The sequence below is a fragment of the Apus apus genome, chromosome 4, assembly GCF_020740795.1.
Source record: "Apus apus isolate bApuApu2 chromosome 4, bApuApu2.pri.cur, whole genome shotgun sequence".
In the NCBI taxonomy this organism is placed as follows: Eukaryota; Metazoa; Chordata; class Aves; order Apodiformes; family Apodidae; genus Apus; species Apus apus.
Window position 1 is genome coordinate 58818694 of NC_067285.1, and position 25872 is coordinate 58844565.

The 25872-nt window shown below is 52.7% G+C and overlaps 1 protein-coding gene across 1 annotated transcript; it reads left to right on the forward strand.

Annotated features, from left to right (window-relative positions):
* The first annotated feature begins 17565 nt into the window (after positions 1-17565).
* On the forward strand, positions 17566-20907 carry NKX6-1 (NK6 homeobox 1). The gene is made up of 3 exons (XM_051618211.1): positions 17566-18175; positions 19102-19274; positions 20498-20907. The coding sequence occupies exons 1-3, from the start codon at positions 17566-17568 to the stop codon at positions 20747-20749; spliced, it is 1035 nt and encodes a 344-aa protein (XP_051474171.1). The 3' UTR covers positions 20750-20907.
* The last annotated feature ends 4965 nt before the right edge of the window (positions 20908-25872 follow it).

Sequence of the window (25872 nt, forward strand, 5' to 3'; positions counted from 1 at the left end):
CGGAGAGGGCGCGGAGGCCGCGCCGCGGAGCCCGGCTGCCGCCTCCTCCCGCGGGGAGCCCGGCGCTATCCCGCCCCCCCGGGGAGGGGGTGCTCCTGCTGCGGGCGCCGCCGCCCAGGCTCGGGGGCGCGGCCGGACCCCGCCGCCCGGGAGCCAAGGAGCGTCCGCGGCCCCACGGCGGCGGTTGGGGCGGTGCCGCCAGGTGCGCCCGGCGAGCCGCCCCCGGGCCCGGGCCCGCCCCGGCCGGCGCAGGGGGCGGGACGGGGCGGGGCCGCCCGAGAGCGCGGGGGGAGGTACCGGCCCTGCCCGGTCCCGCAGGGTCCCGCAGGCCCCGCCGGCCCGGGGCCGGGTGGCTGCTGCGGTGTGCGCCCGCAACCGCGGCGCTCGCCGGGGCCGGGACCGCCGCCTCGCGTCCCTCCGGCCGTGCCTTCCCGCAAACCGCCGCAACGCGGGCGTGGACCTCAGGATTGGTTTTTCCTGGTCTTCAGCGTGGCCCCGGCGTGCTGCCTTCCTGCAGGCCGTCGGCGAAGTCCCCAGGGAGGCGGGGGCTTGCATCTCCGCACAGCCCTGGTACCGACCCTGCATCAACCCCCGTGGCGCCCGTGCAGCAGCCCACCCGGGCACGACTGTTTGGTTGTGGAGTGCTTTGCTTTCCTCTGCGATACTAATGCCCACCTACGGTATGGCCGTTTAAAGAGGCAGGTTCGGTGCTTGCCCTGTTCCTGCCCCACCGTGCCTCGTGCCCTGCCAAGCGTGCTGCCACTGGCCTGCACAGAAATGCAGTTGCCCGAGGGTTCACAGGCAAGAAATGTGCTCTGCATGGACAGCTACACATGCCCTGTAACAGATATTACACTCTCAGCTTTATCTTACTCTCAAAATAGCCACTGCTTACTAGACAGGCTAACCCAGGAGACTTGCAGAGGATGAGTGTGAAAGGTACACAGTGCACAGGCCCTCTTCACCCCAGCTGCACCTGTGCAGGCAATGCTGGGAGCAGGCCTGGGTGTGCAGCAAAGTGAGATACATCCCTGTGCAGGAACAAGCATACCCTGCTGAACACCATGATCTAATCAGCTGTCTGGGAATCACCCTCATCTGCTGAGATGTGCTACAATTTGGCGGCATCCCTATGCTCTGGTCTAGTCCAGACGGCCGTATCTGAGTGCCTCCCCACGCACCGATTTTTGGTGATCAGGAGTGCAAATGCTACTTTTGCTTTCCAAGGCCTGCTGAATTCCTCTGGCTGCCCCGTGACAGTGCCCATCCTGCTCCACCGTGTTTGTATGGCTCCTGACAGTCTGGCCATGGCAACCGCCAGCTGCCTCAAAGCACTCCCATTACGACGTTCCGTCTAGATGTCACCTCGGTGTCCACATGCTGGCTTACTGTGTCTGCCAACACAAGGCCAGCACCTCTTGCAGGGAAGAGTCTAGCTGTGTCTGCTGTCATTAACGTTAATCTCTATGGTGACTGGTTTCACCAGTCTTGATTGGTTTTATTCCTTTATTTAGTTTTATTGTGTAAACTGCATTATTGTTATGTCCCTCTGAGGGTATGCTTGGCATGTTTTTAGTGACAACACCATTATTCAGGAAGTTTTCAGAGCCAGCTGCTGTGTGATTATGGCATTGGTATACCCACTCTGACCTCGCTGCCATGAAACGTGGACTCTCTGGTGTGCAGGAAGAACAGCTGCTCCTGTGAAGTGGTGTACCCACCACTGGAAGTGTCAAGAGGTGGCATGCTTGCAACATTACCAAATGTGCAAAAACCTGGTGCGCTAGGAGAAGGGCTGGAGGCCCACCAGAGACCCAAACCAGGCCAGACAGGCCACTGAGGCACAGTTTCTGCCACTGGGTCCTTTATGGACAAAGGTGGCAGCAGCAGCTCACTACAGGTCAGAAATATTGACGTATGGCCTGGATCCTCCAAAACTTCACTCTTACTAATGTCCCCGGCAGGGAAGAAATCTAAACCACACAGGGTGACAAGGGAGCAGAGTGGGTCTCAGTGGGTACTGAGGTCTCCTTTTCACTCTCCACTTTCAGTATGTTCCTACTATTGAGTTTTTCTTTGGGAACATTTCTCCAGCAAACTTTCAGAAGAGACCGTGGTTTCCCTTCATTCAGTCATAAGACAGGCAACTCTGTTTGCCCTGCAATGGGTCTAAGCTGTCTAGAGGAAAGCATAAAAAATTGTTTTCTCTGTACAGAGAAAAAAAGAAGTGGTTTGTCTGGTCTCCACAGCTTTGCCATCTGTGGTGGCTGCAATGAGTGGTACAGACATGTAGTCTGCTTTCCCTAGCATGCAAATCCTATATGCTGGTCAGTAGCCTGGGGTGGACACGAACTGCCTCTACAGCCACCATGGAGAAGCTGGGTCTAGCTGGAGAAGTACATGCCTCATTATAGACCTTCCTGGTAAACCTGGCCTAACAAATACAGGGCTGAGAACTACTAGATGCTACACTTGTGCCACAAAAAAGGCCCTTCTGTGGTCAACAAGACAAAGACAATGCTTCAATACCTGCATAAAGATCATTAAGCAGATCTTTACATCCCATCCAGGAAAAAGAGTTAGAGACTCCATTTCTCCTACATTTTTGTCCCATCATTTACCTAAACATGAAGGGGAAAAGAATTAATCTAGAAAAGCTAGCAGGAAAAAATATTTGTTTAGCAAATGGTGTGATGGAAGAAAGTAGCAATAATACTGAAGGAAGAAAAGGTGAAGTACCTGAAACATGTTAATGAGCAGAGGCAAGGCTGGTGCAAGAAGATGAGTCATTGCATTTTGGGAATAAGAGAGCAAGCAATGAACAACTGGTGACAGTGGGGTGAGGGAATGAACAACCTTTAAGGCAGGGCCACCAGGAGAAAGAGAATGAAAAACAAGGACCAGGCTCCAGTGGGGTCAGGTGGGAATCCAGCCCCAGCTTCCAGCCAGACGCTCCTGCTGCTGCCACGCACCTTTTCACCCTCGGAGTGCTCAGAAATGCGAGGAGAGCCAGTGAAGAAGCTGCATTGCAGCAAAGCTTTGCAAGCCTCTCCAGCCCCAAGGAAAGAGACCAGGAGCTCCCAGAAGAGCTGCAGGGCAAGGGGCTTAGAGACCAAGCAGAGTGTGGGAATATGGTTGCCTTGCTTCTCCCATAGCAGCCCCTTGCAGTCATGGGAGCCCAGTGTGTCTCTTGAGTGCAGCTGGTTAGACGGGTTGGATGGGAATTTTCCAAGTCAACACCCTGTTACTCAGGTTCCTTTGGGGCGAGTAACTACACTGACTGGAATGCAACAACACTTCTTCAAGCATTGTGACCCTGCATGATTTCACAACAGTGTGGCAGAAACCTCCATATCCTCTGCACACAAGTGTATTAGCATGTCAGACACCGACTTTCCTGATATGCAAATATTATCACCTTTCTTGTATCACCTTTCAGTTCAGTATCTTGACATGTGAGGCCTCAGAGGATTTTGTTGCTCTGTCTTGCCTTTGCCTTCTTGTATTCCCACATGAATCTACTGGCTCGAAGCTGCCAGCAAACAACCCAAACACCAGCGACCTGGCCCAACATTTTCTGCAGTGCAGGAAAGACTCTAACAGTCACTTCCTTGCTCTTCTCTCAGGTGCCCAAAGTTAGGACAAATGACCTGCTGTGGCCATGCTCCCCCTGGTCCCACACTATAGTTACCCACAGCAGGCAGACCTGCCTTGCCTTATTTGCCAGGAGCTGCGTCTCTGTTTTGTGCCTAGACCCATGTATAGAAGGTGTTCTCTGCAGGCAGACACAAAACTAAAGCCCTGACATTTAAAGAGTTATATAAGCCCCACGTTAAAGGACTTACATAAGCCACACACAGCCTCCCAACAGTCAGGCAGCCAGCCCAGGGCTGCTGTGGTCCCTGCTGAGCTACAGAAAGCCCCTTGCACAGGAGAGCAGCAGCATGGGGTGGCTTCATTGCTGGTGCAGCAGAAGTAAATGGAAGGAACTTGTCCCCTGTCCACTCAGAGGCTGAGGAACAGAAGGTACTCAGCTCAAAACATATGCTGGAAGCAACAGTGCATCTGCAGTTTTAACACTGAAGAGACCTACTGCTGTCAGTCTCAGAAACTGAATTTGTTTGCAGCTTTTGGTTTTTTTCATGGATTTCTACTAATGCACAGAACAAGTGAGACAAGTGGAAAATGTTAATACCTAGTGGTCAGCATAGACAGCAATGTCAAATGATGTCAACAGTGGGTCTGTATCCCCTCAGATACAATTTATTTATAATATTTTTGCATACCTAGATCATTACAAAGAAGATAACCTCAAGCCAGAAAGAAGCAGAGAGAACAGCGATACAACAGCCTTAGATCATGCTGTTCTCCGAAGCACAAGGCGAGCTAATAATACCCTGTGCTCCCCTGACAAAACTGGGAGCTGCAAAACACTGCCTGGCGCTGCCTTGAGACAGTGCGTGGGAGCAGGGCACTGGAGCCCAGGTGCTCGGGATGTGCTTGAAGCTGAAATTCCGGGTCAGAAGCTCATTATTATGCAACCTGTGCACTCTTGAGATGAATCCTCCTCCAGCTCTAAACACCAGACTCATATGCCGAAAAATAAAAATGCAGTGGAATATAGGAGTGTACAAGTCAGTCAAGAGGCTGCTTTTCCCCTGCTAAACAAATACAGCAGGAACTCTAATTCTGTCCTTGCTGGGTTTAGCATGGGTTGGAAGCCATTGATGCTTTGCCAGGGTATCCTGAATAGAGCATACATGTCTATATTTTAGTAATTTAAATCCACTGACAGCACTGAATTGTTCTTCTGTGTGTAGTTAAAATGTCACGCAATCTGTTTACGTTTGGTAGTCTGACATAAAACCATCATAGTCCATGGTATTTGTGGTTGAGAATAATTTGCTTATTATTTGCACATGTGAACTTTTTGAAGTAGGCCACTTGTATGCCAGAAAAAAACAAAACAACAAAATAAACTGACCTCATTATTTCCAAATTAAGCACCAAAGTTTGAAGAACATAATCCAGTGACCACTGTGAAAGGTCTGGCTGCAGAAACCTTTGCCACAGGCAGCTGTCACCTTCTGTTTGGTCCAAAGGGCTGAGTACTGTGCAGCTACTGACTTATTCCTGATCCTTCTTTTCTACCATAATCCCTGGGATGTTCTTGCTTTTTCCCAAAAAAGGGCTCATAAGCAGTGGGTGTTTGGCAAGCAGCTGCTGTTTTCACATAAAATGTGAAATTAATTCTTGAACTTACTTGCTGTGGTTGTCTGAACATGCCATGAATCCACAACACACCCTTCCTGTGTGATTTCACATGCACTGTATCTTGTATTATCCATGCTGTTCCTTTCTTTTAATACAAACCTCTGTTTGGAATACCATAATTTATCAGCTTGCAACCCCTCACTGTTGACAGGGGTACCTTCTGCAAGGAGTGTGTGGGCATGAAATAAGGTGGGGACAAGCCCGATGAAGAAACAGACTGGCTGATGCCAGGCGTGGAGACCATACCATTGCAAATCCAGCTAGGTAAGGCTGAAGGGATACTCACTGGATCGTTTAGAGGGCCTGATGGCATCGCTCTGTCAAAACACAAGTGATTGCCAGAGAGAAAAGAGGAGCTGGCTCTAATCTAGACTAGTTGCGTGAAATGCAGCACCAAGAGAAACAGCTTTTGCCTACCAAGTTCAGTCTGAAGTCTTTGGAGAAAATGGCTTACCCTCTGGGTATTTTGGGCAGGACTAAGGAGCAAACCACTCTCATAAAATTGTGTAAGATGCTTTTAAAAAGTCTTCACTAGATGTTTAATAGCTCCTTTGGCTGACCCCACAGCTAGGGGTGCTGTGCAGCAGCTCACCAACACCTTCAGAGTGGTATCAGCCTGGTGGAGACTCAGGGGGTGCTGAGACACCTGGTCACTCACAGGACAAGGTTGGGAACTCCAATGCACAGCCAGCAGCAGGCAGGCAGGAGAGATGAAGAGGAGACCTATTGCCTCCTACACGGTCCCCACCACTCTGTTAGGCAAAACCTCCCTAACAGAAGAAATTTGGCCAAGAAATTCATGCCCAATGCACTTCCCAGAGGTTTAACTGGAGGTGAAGGCCATTAAGCTAATATATATGTGGTTGCTACCAGCCTGAACATTGCAGGTGCCTGCACTTAAGAGCCAGCTGACTTCATCTGCAAGAGGTAATTCCTTCCGCATGACTTCAAGGAGACTGTCCTTGTGCCCAAACTTTATTTTGTCTCTTCTGTGTCAAGTCGTTTTGGTTCTTTCTGTGCAAGTGAGCAGACCACAAAACTCTCTCATGGCTGAGCTCTTGGAGAAGAGGCTTTCATACTGCACTATGAGCAATGCCCATTTTATCTTGTTGCAACAGACATGCTCCTCCTCATGCTTGGTACAAGGCCAAGCCCCAGTCCCATCAGTGGGTATTTTGCCATCTTCTTATGCCGAGGCAAAAGCTGCTCTGCAGTTTCAGCAACATCTTCTCCCATTCTCAGGTCAGAGTAATGCTTCCCCTTGAAGTACTCTTTACTTGATTTGTACTGCACAGAGCACAGCTTGCACTTGTCTCTGTTTTCTGTCACTGGATTTGCTCCCCTCTATTTTATACTGCTTTCTAGAAGTTTTATGTAATTTTATTTAATTGAACTCTAGTATTTCACACCCTATTACTTTCCAGTTCATAAGAAAGTTCATCTGAGGTGCAAGTAGGTGTATCACCATTGATATTTAGCAGTTTATGAAATATCACTCTGTTTTGTCAGTAATACCATCTTACTATCTTATCTCAAGGGAGAGGTGGAATATTATGGCATGCTCATAGTATATTTTATAAGTGGAAAGCAGTTGGCAGGACACAGTTAAGCCACGTATTACAGCCACAATCTGGATAGATTTCCCTGTGAAGTCCTGGTTTGCTTCCACTTTGTGGTGGTAGTCTTCAAATTGAAGTACACCTTGTGCTTTACAAAGGTGCTCCTACATATTCACTTAGGTGATTTCTCTGAGAGTTATCTTCCAGTGGTATAGTCATAAAAATACACTAAAAATTGCTAACTGGTTATACCTTTAGTATCTTTGCTATCTTTTTCCAAACCCTGTAGATTGGACCTGTGTTACACTACACCCTGAGCTCTTTGTCGGGGGGTACAGGTTGAGAGAAGTGTCTTCCTCTCACCTACAAAGAGCCAAAAAAAGTGAACTACAAAAGACAGAGAGAAGAGTCTAGAAAGCACGAGCTGTAATAGATAGAGGCTCAAGTTTTCTTCTTTCTCCTTTTTAAGTTTTCAGGATTGTGGTTGAAAGCTCCTCAGCAATACTTGGCTGGTGACTTTGGATGTATGCCAGAGCACTTTTGTTCCTGATCTCCCTTCTCCTTAAGTCTTCAGCACACACAGGAGCAGCTGTTGGCACATTCTCCTTATGCCTCTTTTTCATACCTGAATGTGCCAGATTTATTGGAAAAGCACTTGATCCTGAATGGATGGTATCTTCTAGAGACATGCTCTGTGTGATAAATGGGCCAGGGAAGCTGGGGTCAATCAGTCAATTACCTGTCCCCCAAACCCTTCAGCTGGCTGCCTGCCTCATGCTGAGATCAACACCAGAAGGATCAAATAGTGGTTGCACAGAAGTGGCACCGGTTCTGTTTCTTAGCATTTTTACCTCCCACTGGAGCTCTGATCAAACTGGCCAGTCCTCAGTCAGGTACTGCTGGAAGAGCAAGAGCTGAAATAGGATTGGAGAGCAACCACAGCAAATTATTCTACTACTTCTACTTCTGTGCCAGACAGCTGCCTGCTTATCTGCATCTGCAGTGCAAAAACAAAACCAGGGAAAGAAGTTCAGAATGGTATCTTCAGGCTCACTCACTCTTTTATCCAGCTTTTTTTCATGCAATTGCAAACTAAGGAAATTCCCTGTTTGCTGATAAAAGAAGACTCACTTCCAACCAGCTGCTGTACCAACATGCTCAGAAGGTGCTTTCTGAACAGCATCCTTCATGCCACTATGACAGCTAACCAAGTGTGGTACTGGAAGAAATAATTCCAAAATAACAAAGCATCAAGAACACTCCTGGAGGCAGAAGAGACAAAAGCCCTGGGTATCTTACTGCAGCCAAGCATTTCATGCTGCCCCTGTCCCCAGTACCACTACAAGTTCATGGAAGCTGCAGAATATCACTCCTATTGACACCACTGGTTATGACAAATGAGAAGGAAAGTGTGAATGCGAACAGGAGCATGAGCTTGTAGAGATGACTGAGAAATCTGAAGAAAAAAGACAGTTTCCTCTGTGGGTCAAGAAATGGCAGCATGCTTTATCCCAGGATTCCTTGGCAATGCCATTGCAAACTGAGGTGGAAAGTTGGATGCAAACTCTCACAGTAGGAAATTGCTCCTTCTGGCTGCAGGCTTTTTAGGAGTCTGCATCTCCTATCCATCTGAAGATAAAGGAAACCACAGGGACAAACCAAATTCCTGAACAATCCTCCTCTCCTAAAGATTTGGCTTACTATAGAAAAATCTGACCACCATACCTCCTACTTCCCTCAGCAACTCCCCCACTGCACAGCATCCTCCCTGCTTTCCCTGTGACACCTCTGGAGAGCAGGTCCAGCCATCTTGTGCTTCCCTATGGCCCACAGGGCTGGGCCAGAGTGGCTGCAGGCCTGCTGCCTCTGTCATGTGAAGCACTTTGCCCTCTCCCCTGGAGAGTGAGGTTGAGCCTGGCAGAAGCCACCTCACCCCCTGAGGCCTCTGAAGGTGTCACTCAGCTCTCCAAGTCCCTGTAACAAAACCCCACACCACTGTTGGGGCCTTTAAGGTGACCTGGAGTTTGCAAGGCTGGGTGTTTGCATGTTGACTGGAGGGAGGGAAGTAACTCCTTTGTGCTGCCAGGCTGCTCTGCCCCAGCAAATCCCAAGGAAAGCAATGGCACACACCCAAAGCAACGGTGCAGCCTACAGCCCTGGGCCCATCCTGGAATAAATGCTCTTGCCCCTTCCATAACGGCATAGCAGCCTCTGCTGGCACAGAGCAGGCAGAAGCATCAGGCTCTGTACAAATATGTTTGTATCTTCCCTTATTTTATTATAATAAAGTTACAAAGCAAGCAGCCAGACACTGTGTGGGACACGACATGTTAAGATTTTAGGGTGATGGGAAGGAGAGCACAGGCTCTGCTGGGGCAGAATGACTGGCCCAGGCAGCATATACTGACTCCCTGCAATATTTGCCCGTGCAGGGAGACCAACCAGCTACTTGTGCTCTTGTCACTGGTTTGTGCCAGGCCAGGACCAGCATGGCCAAGACAGCAAGCCCTTGCTGAGCTCACCTGGGTTCAGAGAAGTGAGGCAAGGGGCTTGGAGCAAGGGAAGCTTAGTGTGATCTGAGTGTGTTCTGGTGATTCACAAGCAAAGAGCTTTGGAGTGGCAGTTCAGATTAAGTTCATAATTGAGATAAAATCCCTGTAGACCAGTTGAGGTATTTTTTTTAGCATGCGGTAAGAGAAACGCTGAAAGCTGATGAAGATGCAGACAGGATTGCAGGAAGGCATTGTAGTCCATTGCCCTGCAGCAAGCTCGGAAAAGGGAAACCCAGTCCAATCCTCATAGATGCTTTTTCAATCTGTCCCTTTCAAGCTCTAACCATGGGGACCACATGTTCTCTCAAGGTGAGCTGGTTCAGTGGTTAATTATCACCACCATAAGAGAGTTTTCCCTAACATCTGTCCTAAATCTCCTTTGGTGTAATTTAGCCTCATTACTTCTTGTTCTGTTCACTGTAGATACAAGGACCAGATAATTCTTTCTCTTTGCAACGATCTAATCCACGTCTAAGTTTTTTTTCCAGTGTAAGGTCATATTTTCTAAGCCTCTCTGTCTTTTAGTTACAGGCGATGCCTGAGCATTTACACTCGTGTTTACACTCGGACCGGGAGGTCTCGCCCCAGGGACGCGGCGCGGGGGCCGGGGCCGGCCAGGCGCGCGCTGCTCGCTAGGGGGCGCTGCGGGCGCGAGCAGCGCCAGGGGACCCGCAGGGCGCAGGGGGACCCGCCGGGGGGGGGGGGCGGGGGACACACACACACCCCCGGGACCCCCGCACCCCCAGGGGCCTCGGCGTGGCCGTAACCGCGGCAGCGAAGCGAGAGAGGTCTGCTCTTCAAGCCGCGTTACGAAACGCACCGCGCTCAGTCCTGCGGTCGTCCAGTCCGAATCTGCTACCCAGCGCAGCCTTGTCAGCCTTCGATGTGATGGAAAATGCTGAAATGTCGTTTTCTAAAAATCATAAAAATATGCACATGATGATAGCTGCTGCCGCTGCTTTCTCCCGCCCACCCCCATTTAGCTAATCAATTTAACGATTTCCAGTTCCCTGACACTGAACCACCCTGTGCCACCAATCTCTAAGCAAAGCTCAGTGCCCTACCGTACAGATCCTTGTTCCACAGAGGGAAAGAAACGATATAAAAGCTCCAGCTATGCCAGTTAAATCTCCATACATTTTTGCTGTCCATGCGAAACCAAAGTAAAGCCAGAGATGAGTTTTAGCCTTACAGCACACCTGGTTATCCACATCAAGAAAGTGCTCACATGAATGCCAGGGGTGGTGCCTGGACCCATACCCAAAAACTGCAGCCATGAAGAAATTCCCCTGCATGTGCTTGGATGGCTTGACTGGCCCATCAGGGCCAGGGGGTGAGGAGTGAGCTTCTGTTGGGTCTAAATTGGTGTCTTTATCCATACCTCATGCACGCATACAGCACAGAGTGGGAAATCTGCTCAGCAGCACACAACTGAAAGAAAAAAGGAAAGTGACTTTGGAAGGGTGGCACCTTCACAGCAAAGATAAACAAGGGAGATGGAGCAGAAATGCTCTTTGTCTCAGCTTTTACACACCTGGCCTAGGACACATATATTTCAGTACAACTGTTAACAAAAGCTTTTAAAAATAGTTTCCTTGTCTGTGTCTGATCAGCCACACACATCCAGTCCTCACAGGGTGTGGACAAGACCACCTGGAAATGGAGCAGGCTGCTCAAAAGCAATCATGCTGCATGCTGAGGTGGGCAGAGGCAGCAGGAGTCGCTGGCACTGCTGTTCCCACTTCCATTAGGAAGCAGGGCCATCCATCCCTGCTGCAAGGACTGCAGTCCTTCTCAAGCATGTGGCCAGAGCAAAATACCTTGTCGGAATGCCACATGGCATCACGGGCACCTCTGTGCTGGCTGCAGCTCTTGGTAGCACCACACAGGAATAGACAAATGTCTATGTTGAGAAATCTGTTGTGCACTGACTGTTTAGGATAAACAGAGACCTGGTAATCAGTAATGGCACCCAGCTACTGGTGGCAGGGAGGCAGGATGCCAGCATAGTGCTGGGTGCACCTGCACCCACACCAAAGAGGTAAATGTTACTTCCATACTGCACCCTAACAATGGAGGTGGTGGGCAGTCTTCGGAGATGTAAGCTGGAAAAACTTCAGGTAAGGCTTGTCACTGGCAAGAGGGGAGTATGCAGTGAGGGCAGAGCATGTGTCTAGGTCTGGGAGAGGGGTTTGGAGCAGGATTGCGGCTGGAATGGTCTCCGGGGAACCTGCCTCTCAGACATTCTACACTTGTAATTCTCTTCTCATGGCTTTCCCCCAGCAGGGGTCAGGCTGGACCAACGATCACAAATCAAAAGTAGCTACTCCGCTCCGGCATCAAATATATTCAATGCTCCAGAAAGGAGAAAAAATATTTAGCCTTACTGAGGATACGGAAGATACTTGGACACCGCATTTAGAAAAAGCAAAAGAAATATTGAGGTAGCAACAGAAGCAACTGTAAGCAGCAGCCTGCAACGCCCTCCTTGTCCTTGCAGCTGTTTCAAGCATTTAAGACAATGCCCAAGTCCTGTTTCTACTCCGTGTCCTTACAGTCTCTCACTGCGTTCGCAGTTACTCTGCTCAGACTTCAGTGTAAATGGAAACTGAAATTCGTTCAGGATGTGGGGACGGATCACAGCGTTAGAGCAGCAAAGTGACATGAGTGTGTCCTCAGAAGTGACTGGAAGCCCCGGGAAGGCAGAACTCACAGTATCCGGCTTTGGCTGGAAAAGGGAAGCTGTTACACACAGAAACCATTCCTGCGCGGGTCAGACCAAGTAAGTAACGCAAAGCAATACCAGACCTAGGTTCACGTCTCTAGTATATCCCCCAGCTAGAGCTGGAAGCGTTTCACGTCCCTTGGCACTCAAGAGAAAACCAGGGGTCTGAAGTGTTGTCACCTGCAAAGTGATGCCTCTGCCTTTGGCTGTCAGCAGAAGGCAGACACTCTGGGACAAAAATGCTAAAAAACGAGTGAGATGCATCCAAAGGCCTGACTCCTGAAAAATTTTCTGGCCAGCTTTGCCTCAGTTTATCACCTAGCAAGAAAGGACACAGAGGATGGCATTTCATGCATAGAATTTTAATGACAACTTTATTATATTATAGTGTATTATTGGCTTGAGATTTTGTAGTCTTACAAGAAATTTCCGTTTCCACATCTCCATTAAATGTCTGATTCATTTTCTTGGCTCATGGCAATGCCTCAAAGCTACATCACTAAAGAATCAGTGATCTGCATTAGATAAATATGAGACCGAATCTGATTAACCTATTAACTATTTTTAATTCGCTTTTACTGTTCTTAAGATATTCTATGTTTTTGAGGAAGCAGAAAGAGAATGAGAGCACGCTGGTACTATAGAACGGTATAGAGGTAGCATATGGACCGAGATTATTCATCATCATTGGCAGGAGCTCTGCTGTAGGGAATCTTGCAACAACATCACAATTTTCCTGCTAAAGTGAATGCGATAATGGACACATTTGCGGCATGAATTAGGGCGAGATAGAAAAAATCTTAAATCTTTATAGCGTTTTTATGCTCTGTCTTCCTTTTTGGTAATCAGATCTTGATTAAGAGTTGAAATTAGCGCCCAGAAGAACATTAGGCTTCCCTGGCTCAGTTCCTTTCCACCATGTAGGGCAGGCAACAAATGATTCAGTAGCTTTACAGTGCTGCTACAAGAAAAAGGTGTCTAAATACCTGTCCATCTCGGTAAGAAAGTAACGGACTGCTTGCTTGCAATGAAGAACATACGATAATGGCAAAACATTTTATTTGCTAAATAAGGCAACTAATTGATATAGTTCAGACAGGACTCCTCTCTCGGTCATGGTGACTTCCCGAGGCAAAGGCTGGGCAAGGTGGAGGGCCTGGCATCTGTCCCCGCTGCTGCAGGGCTGAAAAAGCCCCAGGCAGGGCAGAGCCAACCCTCCCTTGGAGGCATCACCTCAAGCACAGCTGGACACCAGAGGCGGCATGGTGCAGCAAGCTGCAGTTCGGGTCGCCGTCTCATGAGCTTGAAGACTGTATCACCCTGCTATGCCAAAGCGCTTTGGACCTTCTAATTGTAGGTGTTCTTATGAGCTTGCCTTTTTTTGCTTTCAGGTATGCTGGAACCGCTCCAAGCAACGTGAATTTCAGAGGTGCAGCAGCTCCAGCACCCGTCCTGCTTTCGCCTCGAACAAGCAAACAAATAACTACAGCTTTTGCTGACAACGCTTCTCTGTATAGCCCTTAATTCATCTCTCTTCTTCACCTCCGCTCCGTGTGACTGGGGTCTCCACCGCAACTTCAGACCTTCCCTGCCACCCGCCCTGTTCGCCGCCTCCTCCAGCCCTTGGTCCCTCGCTGCCCGGGACCCCTCCGCATCCGCTGCCCCCGCCGGCCTGCGGGGGCTCCGCGGATTCCCTCCCCGAGGCCCAGCGGGGTTTCCGCGGGAGCTACTTTCCTCTCGCGTCCCCGTCCCGCAGGCCGACTGCTCGATCCTCCTCCCCGCCTCCCGCATCCCCCGACTCGCTAGGCAGCTACTCTCCCTTCTAGTATTTAACTTGGTAGTCGCTTTATCTGCATCAAGGCGGTGAAGAGCTGATGATGAGACCTAGTAAAATTGGTGAAACGTAGCCGGATACTAACGAGCTGCCCCCGGCTGCCGTGGATCTGTTCAGTACCCAGCAGTTTTGTTGCTGCGCTTTCAGGCTGCGGTTTGCTTACCCCGTTAGCAAAGTTTGTTATAGGGGTGGTTTTTACTTCCCCCGATGCCCGGGGTGCTCATGGTGCCCCCTACCCGCTGCTCAGCTGATGAGCGGCACAGCACAGCCCCCCGCTGCCGCCTGAGGAACTTCGCCTGCCTACGGCCGGGCTTAGGGAAAAACAAAACTCGAGTATGGAAAAGGAACTAAATATAAATATTTTCAAATATTTGTGGCTGACAGTTATTAAGGACGCAGAAAGGAGATAATATTGACGGTTGCTTTTGAATCCGAGCTGTATCTCGAGCACGGGTCAGCCCCACTGGCGCCAGTCTCACCTGTGATGCTATTTTTAGGAAAGAAGTTGCACGAGGCGTCCCCCAAACCAACCCTCTGCTTCAAGACGCCATCCGCTCGTTACAGAAGGCCGGAAGGAGAAGCGGTTTGTGCGGGAGGGATTGTTTTGTTTTGCTTTCCCTAGAGCACAAACCCAAGAGGCTCTGGGCGATGAAACCTCGCTTTGGCCGGGAAGGGGCGAGCGGAAGGGCCGGTGCCGCGGGCGGGGAAGGCTGAGCCCCGGCGCGGGCACCGCCAGCTCCCGGAGCTCCCGGGCGGCTCCGCAGCTGCGGCTGGGCCGGGGGCCGGCAGCACCGCTCTGCAGAAGCAAGCGCAGGGAGCCCGGGTCCCCGCGTGCCCCCGCATCGTGCGCAGACCCGCGGCTGAAGCTGCTGCCGCTGCCGGTCACCGCCCCTGGCAAAGCTCCCTCGGGGCGCTCCAAGGAAGGACACGGCGGGCCTGGAGCGGCGGGGGGAGCCCCTGGCCGCACCCGCCCGAGCCGCACGGCTGCAGACCCCGCATCGTCTCCTCTGCAGGCGAGAGTAAAAGCAGTTCCCCTGGGTGCTGGCCACACAGCGGGGCCGCCCCGCGCCTGCCTCTACAGTTCCAAACCAGGGTTAATTATTCTAGCCCCAATTAAAATGCAAATCGGTGGCTTTCAGAGTCAGGCTCCCCCCTCCCCACGCCCGTTGCCCTTTTCGAGACACGGGACTGCGGGGCCAGCGGTGCGGGGCTGCGGAGGCCGAGAGCTCACTAGCTCCACTTAAACCGGCAGGAAAATACTTCTTTTGTTTTACTTTTAGAACATTTGAGAAGTGACTCAAAGACAAAAAAAATGTTAAAATAAATAAAAACATCAAACCCCGAGACCTACACGCGAGCTTCTCGGATACGCAGTTTGTGTGCGCAGAACTACGGCGAGGTAGGATCCCCCTCTACGTGCACTTTCTCCAAAGGTGTTTTTTTCGCAGCTTTGTAAATTAAACTAAATCAATTCCGAGAGACAGGGAATATTTATAATCATAGAATCATAAAATCACTAAGGTTGGAAAAGACCTTCAAGGTCAACAAGTCCAACCGCCATTCCTATGCTTCTGTGACCACTAAACCATCTACAGAAATTTAGAAATAGAAAGGAACACCGCCGCAGCTCGAAGATCAGCATTATTCCACTCTATCTAGGTTCTGCGACTTAAAAATAATAATAAAATAATAATATAAATTCCACACCAGCCCCTTCTTCGACACTCGAGGAAATAAAGTTCCCCACAGTCACACGCACTCCGGCAGACAGCATAGGGTAAAAATTGTTTAGGGTAAAAATTGTTTAGGGTGATTTTGCACCGCTCTTCTCTCCGTGGGATGCTCTTTTAGGGGTCTCATAAGAATTTTTTCCCTTTCAGCCCCAGGCGACACGAAGACCCCGCGAGCCGCCGGGGGCGCTGGGGACAAGTGTGGGGGGGTTTCGTTACCGTGGGCCTCGGGGGTACAACATCGGCAGATGGGGTCGGAGGGACGGACATGCAGTTTCGACGTGCAGGGGGTACAAAGGGCACCCGCGCCAGTCGTGAAGCGTGAGGGAAGGGTCGGGCCAAGTCGGGCCGCACCGCCCGCCACCGGCTCCTGCAGCCCCACGGGGCAGGCCCGGGCGGGACTCGAGTGGCTCCGCTCCCTGGAGTCGTTCCGGGGCACAGAGAAGGAGGGAGGGAGAGACCGGGAAAAGGGATAAAGAAAGAAGGAAAGAAGGAAATGAAGAAAAGAGAGAAAGATGAGAGGGAGTGCGGGCGTGAATAGATAGAGAAAGAGAGAGGAAAAAAGAGAGGAAAGAAAGAAGGAAAGGGAGAAAGATGAGAGGGGGTGTGTGGGGTGAATAGATAGAGAATAAAAAAGAGAGGAAGGAAAAAAGACAGAAGGAAGACGTAAAGACAGAAAGAAGATGGAAAGAAGAAAGGGAGCAGAGGATGTGAACAGAGAAAGAGGAAAAAAAACAGAGTGAGGGAAAGAGAGCGAAAAAAAATTAGAGGGGAGAGGAAAAAGAAAAGGATAAAAAAAAGTAAATGGAAAAGGAAAAGAGAGAGAAAAAAAGACGGAGAAAAAAGAAAGGGAAAAAGAAGAAAAGAAAGGAAAATATAAAAGAATGAGAAAAAGAAAAAGGAAAAAAGAAAAAGGAGAAATGAAAGAGAAAAATGAAAAAAGAAGACGAAGAAAAAAAGAAGAAAAAAAGAAAAAGGAGAAACGAAAGAGAAAAAGGAAAAAAAGAAAAAGACAAAGAAGAAAAAAAAGAAAAAGAAAAAGAAAAAGAAAAAGAAAAAGAAAAAGAAAAAGAAAAAGAAAAAGAAAAAGAAAAAGAAAAAGAAAAAGAAAAGAAAAAGAAAAAGAAAAAAGGAGGCTTGAAAGAAAAGGGGAAGGGGTACAGCAAAAGAAAAGGCAAAGCAATGGAAAAAGGAGAGGAATAAAAGAAAGGAAAAAGGAGAGGGAAAAAGGAGAGTAGAAAAGAGAGGAGGGAAAGATAGAAGACAAGCAAAGGAGGGAAGAGGAGAGCAGGCAAGACCGAAGTTGGCGGCAAGGCGGGCGCGGCGCGGGTGGGCAGGGCTGGCCGCCGCCCCGCCCCCGCCCGCCGCCGCCGCCGCCGCGCCCGCTGCCGACCGAGCCCCCGCTAAAGGCGGCGGGGAGCGAGGCGGCGCGGCAGTGCGCCCTGAACCGCGCCCGCGCCCGCAGCCCCGACAGCCGCGCCGGCAGCCAGCCAGCGGGAACAGCGCCGAAAGGGATGCGGGGCGCCGGGCAAGAGGCAGGGTCGGCGAGCACGGCCCCCGCGCCGCTGTGAGCCCCCAGCTCCTCGCAAGCACAGAGAGAGGAGATATATACGTGTATACGCACGGACCCTGCGCATATACGCGTATATATACACCCGCCGACAGCAGCACCGCTCTTCTCCGCCGGAGCGGCCACCCGGGCGCAGTCCTGATGCCCAGCGGGGCGGCGGGGCCGCCGCTCGGGCGCGCAGCTCCCCGCTAGAGGAGGCGGCCCCCGCGGGCTGGATGAGCGGCGCCGGTGCGGGCGGCACCCCCGGGCCGGCCGCCGGGGCCCCGCGGCTCTAGGGGCCGGCCAGGCCCCCCGCCCCGGCCCGGCGGCCGCGGCGCGGGGATGCTGGCACTGGGGCAGATGGACGGCGCGCCCCGGCAGGGCGCCTTCCTGCTGGGCAGCCCGCCGCTGGCAGCCCTGCACAGCATGGCTGAGATGAAGGCGCCGCTGTACCCCGCGTACCCCCTGCCCGCCGGGCCCGCCTCCTCCTCCTCCGCCTCCGCCTCGCCCGCCTCTTCCTCGCCCTCGCCGCCGCTCGGTTCCCCCGGCCTCAAGGCGCCCGCCGCCTCCTCCGCCGCCCCCGGCGGGCTCTCGGCCCTGGGCTCGGCTCCGCCACAGCTTTCGGCCGCCACCCCGCACGGCATCAACGACATCCTCAGCCGGCCCTCCATGCCCCTGCCGGGCGCCGCACTCGCCTCCGCCTCGCCCTCCGCCTCCTCAGCGGCGCCCGCCGGGCTGCTGGCCGGGCTGCCCCGCTTCGGCAGCCTCAGCCCCCCGCCGCCCCCGCCGCCTGCCCTCTACTTCAGCCCTGGCGCCGCCGCCGCTGCCGCCGCCGTGGCCGCCGGGCGCTACCCCAAGCCGCTGGCCGAGCTGCCCGGCAGGACGCCCATCTTCTGGCCGGGTGTGATGCAGAGCCCACCCTGGAGGGACGCGCGCCTCGCCTGCGCCCCCCGTGAGTACCCAGCGTCTCGGGGCAGCGTGGGGATCGGGCCCGAGGAGCCCCGCTGGGAGTCCGCTCCCAGTTGCTGGGGTGCCCCCACGCCTCGGGCCCGGGCCGTGACCGAGGGGGCTGCCTTTGTCTCGCCCTCCTTTTCTTTTTAATTTTATTTCTTAAGTTTGCTTTGCTTTCTCCCTCCCCCTCGGTCGGCGCGAAAAACTGTAAAATGTGGGTTATTGCTGGCGGAAAGCGGAGCCTTCTCGGCCGCCATCTGTTCTCGCCGTCCCCGCTAGGAACAAGTCGAGGCTGGGGCTGGTTGTTTTTAGGTGCGCGCAAAAACTTTCCACGAGCAGGACTTTCTTTTACCGCCCGCTTGCACTGTGCAGCGTTTCTAGAAAACGATATCGTTTGTCCGCTCATACTTTGGGTCCTTAAAGGAAGGATCCCTTAGGGGGCCTAGAGGAAAGCTGGGGAGGGACTTTTTACAAGGGCTTTTAGCGAAAGGACAGGGGGTCACGGATTAAAACTGGAAGAGAGGAGATTTAGATTGGACATTAGGAGGAAATTCTTCACTGGGAGGGTGTGAAGTTGCCCAGGGAAGTTGTGGATGTCCCCTCCCTGGAAGTGCTGAAGGCAAGGTTGGATGGGGTTCTGAGCAACCTGGTCTAGTGGGAGGTTTTCCTGCCGGTGCAGGGGGTTGGATCTAGGTGATCTTTAAGGTCCCTTCAAACACAAACTATTCTATGATTCCATGAAAAATTATTTCGGGGCAGCCGCAAGGCTGGCGCTGCTGCGTTGTTCAAGCATCAGTTTTGTTACATACAGCCCCCCCTACCCCCTGCGGAGAGAAAGTCTCCATCCCCAGGGCCGCGAAGCGCTTTCCCGAATCCGTAGATTAACGTGTATGTCCGTGCCTTCCCTTTCTCTCCCCCCCACGCCAGATCAAGGCTCAATTTTGCTGGATAAGGACGGAAAAAGAAAACATACAAGACCCACTTTTTCTGGCCAGCAGATTTTCGCCCTGGAAAAGACTTTCGAGCAGACGAAATACCTGGCGGGCCCGGAGCGAGCCCGGCTGGCCTATTCGCTGGGCATGACGGAGAGCCAAGTCAAGGTGAGGGGAGCGACTCCCGCACGGAGCGGTGCGGGGCTGGGGCAGCACCAAGTGCTTGGGCTGGGGAACAATAGGGCCCTGCCGCGGAATCCAGGTCTGTCTGGGGCGGCCGGAGATCCCTTCGTTATCTTACTGGTGGGGCTGTGAAGGATATTTTAAAGTGTATTTTATTAAAAAAAAAAACAAACAAAAACAACCAACCAACAACAAAAAAAACCATCAAAAAAAACCCCCAAAAAACCAAAACCAACGCCAAAACCAAACTAACAAACAAAACCCCCAAACAACAACCAAAAAAGACCCAGCCAAACAAATAACAACAAACAAAACCCCCACCAACTAAAACCAACCAAACCCAATAAAAAACAAAAGCCCCTGAACTCAAACTGAACAAATCCAAGCAAGACTGAGAAGCCCGGTGGGTTCAGCCTGAACGCCACGGGGGTGGCAGCCCTGCTGGAGGAGCGCGAGGGTGGATGGGGGGAGGTGCCTCTGGCCCCACACAAAACCGCCTGGCACCTCCGGGCCGTTGAGCAGGACCGCTCACCCCGCTCGCACTGTCCTGCCTCAGACCTTTCCATTTTAGTTACACTCTGAGCTGTGGGCCAAGCAGAGGGGTGAGGGTTGGGGTTAGGGTTGGAAAACTAGGCTGAGGCCCCCGGGGATGCTCCGCGGACGCAGGGACACGAGACGGGCTCGGCCAGAGGGGCCTCTCGGCCGTGCTCAGGCTTTCAGACTTATCCGGAGACCCTCCTTTGTCACTGCAAATATCTCCGGATGGCTGCGAATAAATTATTGCAGCCTCTACAATGAAAATACCCCTCTCCTCTGACAGCGCCCTGCCACAGAGTAAATATATCTGGTGGGGCGGGCGAGACGGAGGAAGGATTTGTGCTTTGCTTCCCGGGCAGGAGGGCAGGAAGGGTCCTGGGACCGCTGCGGACCTCTGGGGGGAGGTGAGGGGGCTGGGGGGGGCTGTTCGCTCGCGCTGGGCGGGACCTGTGCCGGGACGGGTGGCTTCGGCTGCGGGGAGCGCGACGGTGTGGGGCTCGGCGGCTTTTCGTTGACGGGGAAACTGTCTGATCGCTGGCGAAGGGGGAGTCACTCCCGCCCGCTGGGGGCGGTGAGGCGGGGGCGGCCCGGCCCGGCCCGACTCGGCTCGGCCGAGCGGCCCCGGGTGGGAGTGCCAGTGGCGGTGCTGGTGACGGTGCCGGCGGGGGCAGGTCTGGTTCCAGAACCGACGGACCAAGTGGCGGAAGAAGCACGCGGCGGAGATGGCGACGGCGAAGAAGAAGCAGGACTCGGAAACGGAGCGGCTGAAGGGCGCCTCGGAGAACGAGGAGGAGGACGACGACTACAACAAGCCCCTGGATCCCAACTCTGACGACGAGAAGATCACGCAGCTGCTGAAGAAACACAAGCCGGGCGGCGGCGGGCTGCTGCTGCACCCCCCCGAGGGGGAGGCCTCCGCCTAGCCCCCTCCTTCCGCCGCCGCTTTCGGAGATGTACAGATCTATTTTTCTAGACTCTACGCGCCCGGGAGGAGGAGAAGCCGGAGGGAGAGCAGAGAGGACTGCGGCGGAGCGGGCCCCCAGCGCCGCGTGTTATTGTAGGGTCGTGGGCGCAGGGGAACGGCAGCGGCTGCCCCGGCCCGGGCCCCGCTCCCGCCGGTGCGGCGACCGCCTGTTGCCGGCTCTTTGTAAATAAACCGTGAGTCACCGCGACCATAGGCGTTCCGTACTGTGAATATTTAAAATGTAAAATACCTTCTTTTTTTGTACAGCGGGGGCCGGGGGCGCCGCCCCCCCTGCCCCATCCCCCCGCACCGCCCCGCGCTCCAGGCCGCCGGGCGGCACCGGGGGCACCCTCGGAGCCCCGAGGCGGGCGGCAGCGGGGCCACCGAGGAAAAAGCCGCCGTGGCTGCCCCCAGCCCCTCCCTCAGGCCGAAACTGCAGCGGCCCCGCGTGCTATTTATTAGTATTTTTGAAACACTTTCTGTTGCAGTCGCCGTGCAGAGGGAGGGGGGAGAGGGTGAAGGAACAAGCGTTTGCTATCACACCGTTTCCAATCAACTGCGTGTTGAAAAAGTAGCTGGTGGGAATTGTCAGTACCACTTCCAGTCAAAATATAAAATTCATTTAGTTGCTGTAATTGAATTTAAAGTGTGTTTTCTTTTGTATCATATGGAATACTATAGAATGTAAATCGTTTTCTTTTTTTTTTTTTTAAGCTAATAACGATGATATATCGTGATATAGCATCTTAACATTTATTAATTTATATTAAAAATAATTCGGTTTGTAAAGAGAAGCCCTTTGCAAGACCAGTTAAATGTAATGCACTTTCTGTTTAAAAAAAAAAAAAAAAGATAAATCAATTAAACCAGTTTAAAGACGTCTGCTGCCTTCACTAAAGGGTACAGATAATCTGATCTTATCAGAGATTAAATAATGAAACCACGATACAATAAGAGGAAAGAAAAGATAAAGATACAATTTTCAGTACCTTTGTTCAATCTTAGTAGTAGGGGTCTTGGATTTTTTAATTTATTTTTGTGGTTATTTTTGTTGTTTGGTGTAGGGAGTTTGTGTGGTTTGGTGTGCTGCTTATTTTTATTTTATTTTATTTTTTAATTATTTTTAACCATGGAAGTAGTCCACTTCGTTGTCGAGGTTGAAGAATACAAGTAAAATGAGCGGCGGCTCCTTCGGGGACAGGACTGGTGGGTCCTGCCTGCTCCGGTCCCTCCGTGAGGCAGAGATTCCACTCCGTCCCTAGAGCGGTTCGTCTCAGCCTAAATTATGTTGTATTAACTTTTTCAACGGTGGGCGAAGTAAGCTGTTATCGAGGGCAGAATGTTACCATTATTATGAGAGATAAACTACTTTCCGAGAAGAAAATGGCGAATAAAAGAAGAGCCCCACGAAGAGTCTATTGTAACTGGTTAGATGCAATACCGAAACTGGTTTAAATTGAAACTCATTATCTAGACCCGATCATTTCCATATCTAAACAGACCAGAAACAATCACTTTTTCTCACGGCTGCAGCAGAGCTAACAGAAACGATGACATGAGGGAGAAAAGGGCCAGCTATTTTTGAGGAAACAAATAAATAAATCAGTATTATTCTGTAAATTTGTGAAACAATTTCTACGTGGGAAAGAAAGGGGAGGGGGGAGGGAGGGAGAGAGAAAAGAAAAGAAAAGAAAAGAAAAGAAAAGAAAAGAAAAGAAAAGAAAAGAAAAGAAAAGAAAAGAAAAGAAAAGAAAAGAAAAGAAAAGAAAAAGAGAAAAAGAAAAAGAAAAAGAGGTGGAGCAGGGTTTTATTCCACTTTCGGCTTAAGACAATGCCGTGGTAGGGAGAGGGAAGCGAGCCCTCCCCGGCGTTCTGCGGTTGCCTCGGCGCTGCTGCCAGGGCCCTCCCAGGCCGGGATGCTGGGGCTGCCTTTTGCCCACCGACCCCCCCAAATCTTTCCTCATGCGTTGCAAATGCAGGAAGGAAAAGATAAGGCGGTTTCCAGAGTGCCGACTCGACTCTGCCGGCTCTCGCTGCTACGATTTCCCCGCTAGTTTTGCGGGGCCATTGGAAAGAAATGAAAATACTCCCGGGGGTTCGGACCGCCGGGGCGGGGACCGGCCGCTGCTGGCTTGAGCCCAGCCGGCGGCAGCGAAGCCCGGTCAGGCCGTGGATCCGCTCCGGGCGGGGGACACCGGCCCGCCCCCAGCGCCTCCGCCGCTCTCGTTCCCTGTGCAAGGCTCGGGGAGCAGCCGCTCCCCCGCCGCCCGGGCGGTACCAGCGCCCTCCCGTGTGCCCCCGGGCTACCGCGGGTACCGCTCGCCCCGCCGCACCCCGTCCCCTTTTCCAGTTGACTGCAGCACCGGCTGAGGCTTTCCAGTTAATTTACTTCTGCACAGAGATCCAGCTGGCCACCAGTTGAAGTTGGCACCGTCAAAGTGGAATCGCAGGGAAAAAAAGCCCAGCTCTGCTCGCTTGGTTAGGCTGGTTTTGTCTGGGGCGATGGTGAAAAGAGGAGGTTATTCACATGAGCTCACTGCCTCCTCTTTTCGGGGCAGGTTTTGGAAATCAAACCAGGCTCTGCCGAGAGACACAGCCTCCCTCTTCTCCAGGACAGGACTTTTTAGGAGGAGATCCAGTAACTAACCTCAGGATCGCTGCCATGGACATCGCGTCGAACAATTAGGAGAGCTAATGTCAGCGGGCTTCAACGGGGCGTGAGGCTCCCCCCGTGCATGGGGCCCGGCCGAGATTAGCCCAGTCCTTCAAACACGCAGGAGTTTCTTTCGCGACCGTATAATCTCAGGGATAACGACATTTTAAAATGTCGGCACAGACATTTCTGTGGAGACAGACGGGCCAGCGGAGCCGTTTCCCGGCAGCCGCCCTGCGCTCGGGCCAGGGCCGAAATCTGCGCGGGGAGTAAGAGGCCGCGCACACGCGTGGGGAAGGGCGGGAGGGGGCTGCGCGGCCGCGTAGCGAGGCGGGTGGTCCCTGACTAAGTGGTGAGAGACCACCGCGCGCTGCTCTCGAAAATTTCCCTTCCCAAACAATTCTTCGTTTCCCTTTCTTTTTGTAACAGAGCCCTTGGTTTAAACCCCACTCCCTTCCGCGAGCGTGTACGGGATTTCCCGGCTCAGGGGAAGTGAAGGCGGCTGTTCCTGGGTTTGCGTTGCCTCACTCCCTGCCATGGGCGCAGGAGATACAGCGGGAGAAATTCCTGGCTGTGTAGTCCCAGTGTGCCGACAGCATCCTGCCTGCTTTTCCAATCCCGCTGCTTTGCCGAGCTACCTCGCAACGGGAACGCGCTACGGTCCCTCTGCAGCCCCAACGAGCAGCACCGCGGGCGGCAAAAACTTCTTTTTTGCCTTCAGAAACGCACCAGGCGCAGATCCCCACCCCGCGCCCCTGCAGCAGCCGTCGGACAGGGGCTTCGAGGATAGGTGGAGGGAGAGGAGGCACAGGAAGGGAAAAGGGGCCAGGGGCTAGCTCTGCCGCCCATACCCCACTCCCAGCCTGCAGCTGCTACCCGCAAGAGACATGCATATGGATGCGGGACATACGGACGCGGCCAGGATCCGCACCGCCGTGTCCCAGGGCTCCAAGGCCGACAGCCTGGGCTTCGCCCCGGGGGACGTGGGTTGCAAGGGGAAGCCCGAGGCCGGCCGGTGGGCAGGAGGGGCCGCGGGGGAGGAAGGAAGGGCTCTACCCGGGCAGGGTAACGAGGTGGCTGCTCGCTTTAGGGCCTTTGCGTGTGGGGGGTCCCAGTCTGTACGCCACTGTCTCTCGGCCCCCGACAAGCCCTACACCAGCACTGTTAGCACCCCGAGGCCTTCGGACTCTTTCACTCCCACCCAGAACCCCCAGCGCAGGCAGCAGGTGAGGCAATGCCCGTACCCCTGCTGAAGGAATGCCCAGACCGACAGCCACGGAGGGAAAGCCCGACCATTTCAGCGAGTGCTCACTTCTCCCACCCTTCCGCTCAAGCGTGTTCGCCTTTTATGAGCTGCTGAAATCCCGTTATCGTTCATCGCTTCTCAGCGATATTAATTTGTAACGCTTCTCATATCAAGCACACGCCGTTTTCGCCCCTCTCTCCCGCGGTTTGCCGCCGTGATGCTGTTCCCTGCCAAACTTTCGTTACATCCGTGCTCCCGGCCCCGCGGCTTTGCTTTTGGCACCTCTTGCCTCGAGACACGAGGCATCCCGCACTCCAGAGAATCCAGGGTTTAAAATGCGAGTGATGGGCTTTCATCCCCGGCCCGACCTCCTCAAGCTGCCTTCTCTTACCCAGGCCGCCGGGAGAGAGCCGGGTGCCTGCAGAGCGATTGCGCGCTCAGAGCCCGCGCCGCTGCACGCAAATTAAAAAGTAAGATGAACTGCTCCCTGCTAATTGCAACTCCGCGTTTACCTTCTGTACCGATCGGTATTTTCCAGATACGTGTTTCTGGCAACGTTTACCAGCTGTCTCAAACAGCGGTTACAAGTCTCCGAGAGGGACGCAAACATCTGCCGGGGAGCGGGCGGCGGCGGCGCCGCAGGGAGTGGCGGGCATCCCGCACCCGCCCCGCACCGACGAACACGATTTAAAAGAACGAAGTTATTGATACCACAAGGGCTCGGGCAGGCAGCACCGCACCACTCTGAATTTCCCAGGGTTTCAACCCCTGCCCGGGGCCGGTGGGCTGCGAGGAGCGCCTGGCCCTGGCCCTGCGGCAATCACCCGCTGCCGCACACCCAAGTGCATCCCTGTAATAACGTCCTCGATCATTTATTAAAAGTCATGTCAAGCGAGCCCATATAATTCATCTTTATGCAAATACATCAATGTCAAGCCATTAGTGTATTGCTCGGTTTTTTTATTAAAGTGCATTCTTTTTAATTCAGCTCAGTAAAATACGAGCCCTATTGCTCAAGAATTATAGCAACTATTAGAGTAACATATGGGCAACATGCACTCAGAAAATAAAAATCAACAGATAAAGTGGCAGGGTCACAACGGGGAGCAAACACTTAACAAAATGGCAGCGGGGCAATAGATTTTTCTCCCGCGCCCTCAGTGCTGGGGTGTCGGGAGGAGCC

Excerpts from the sequence above, each read along its gene's own strand:
- NKX6-1 (XM_051618211.1), top strand. The coding sequence starts at position 17,566 with ATGCTGGCACTGGGGCAGATGGACGGCGCGCCCCGGCAGGGCGCCTTC. Across the intron at positions 18,176-19,101 it reads GCGCCTCGCCTGCGCCCCCC|ATCAAGGCTCAATTTTGCTG; the intron begins GTGAGTACCCAG and ends CCCCCACGCCAG. Across the intron at positions 19,275-20,497 it reads TGACGGAGAGCCAAGTCAAG|GTCTGGTTCCAGAACCGACG; the intron begins GTGAGGGGAGCG and ends CGGCGGGGGCAG.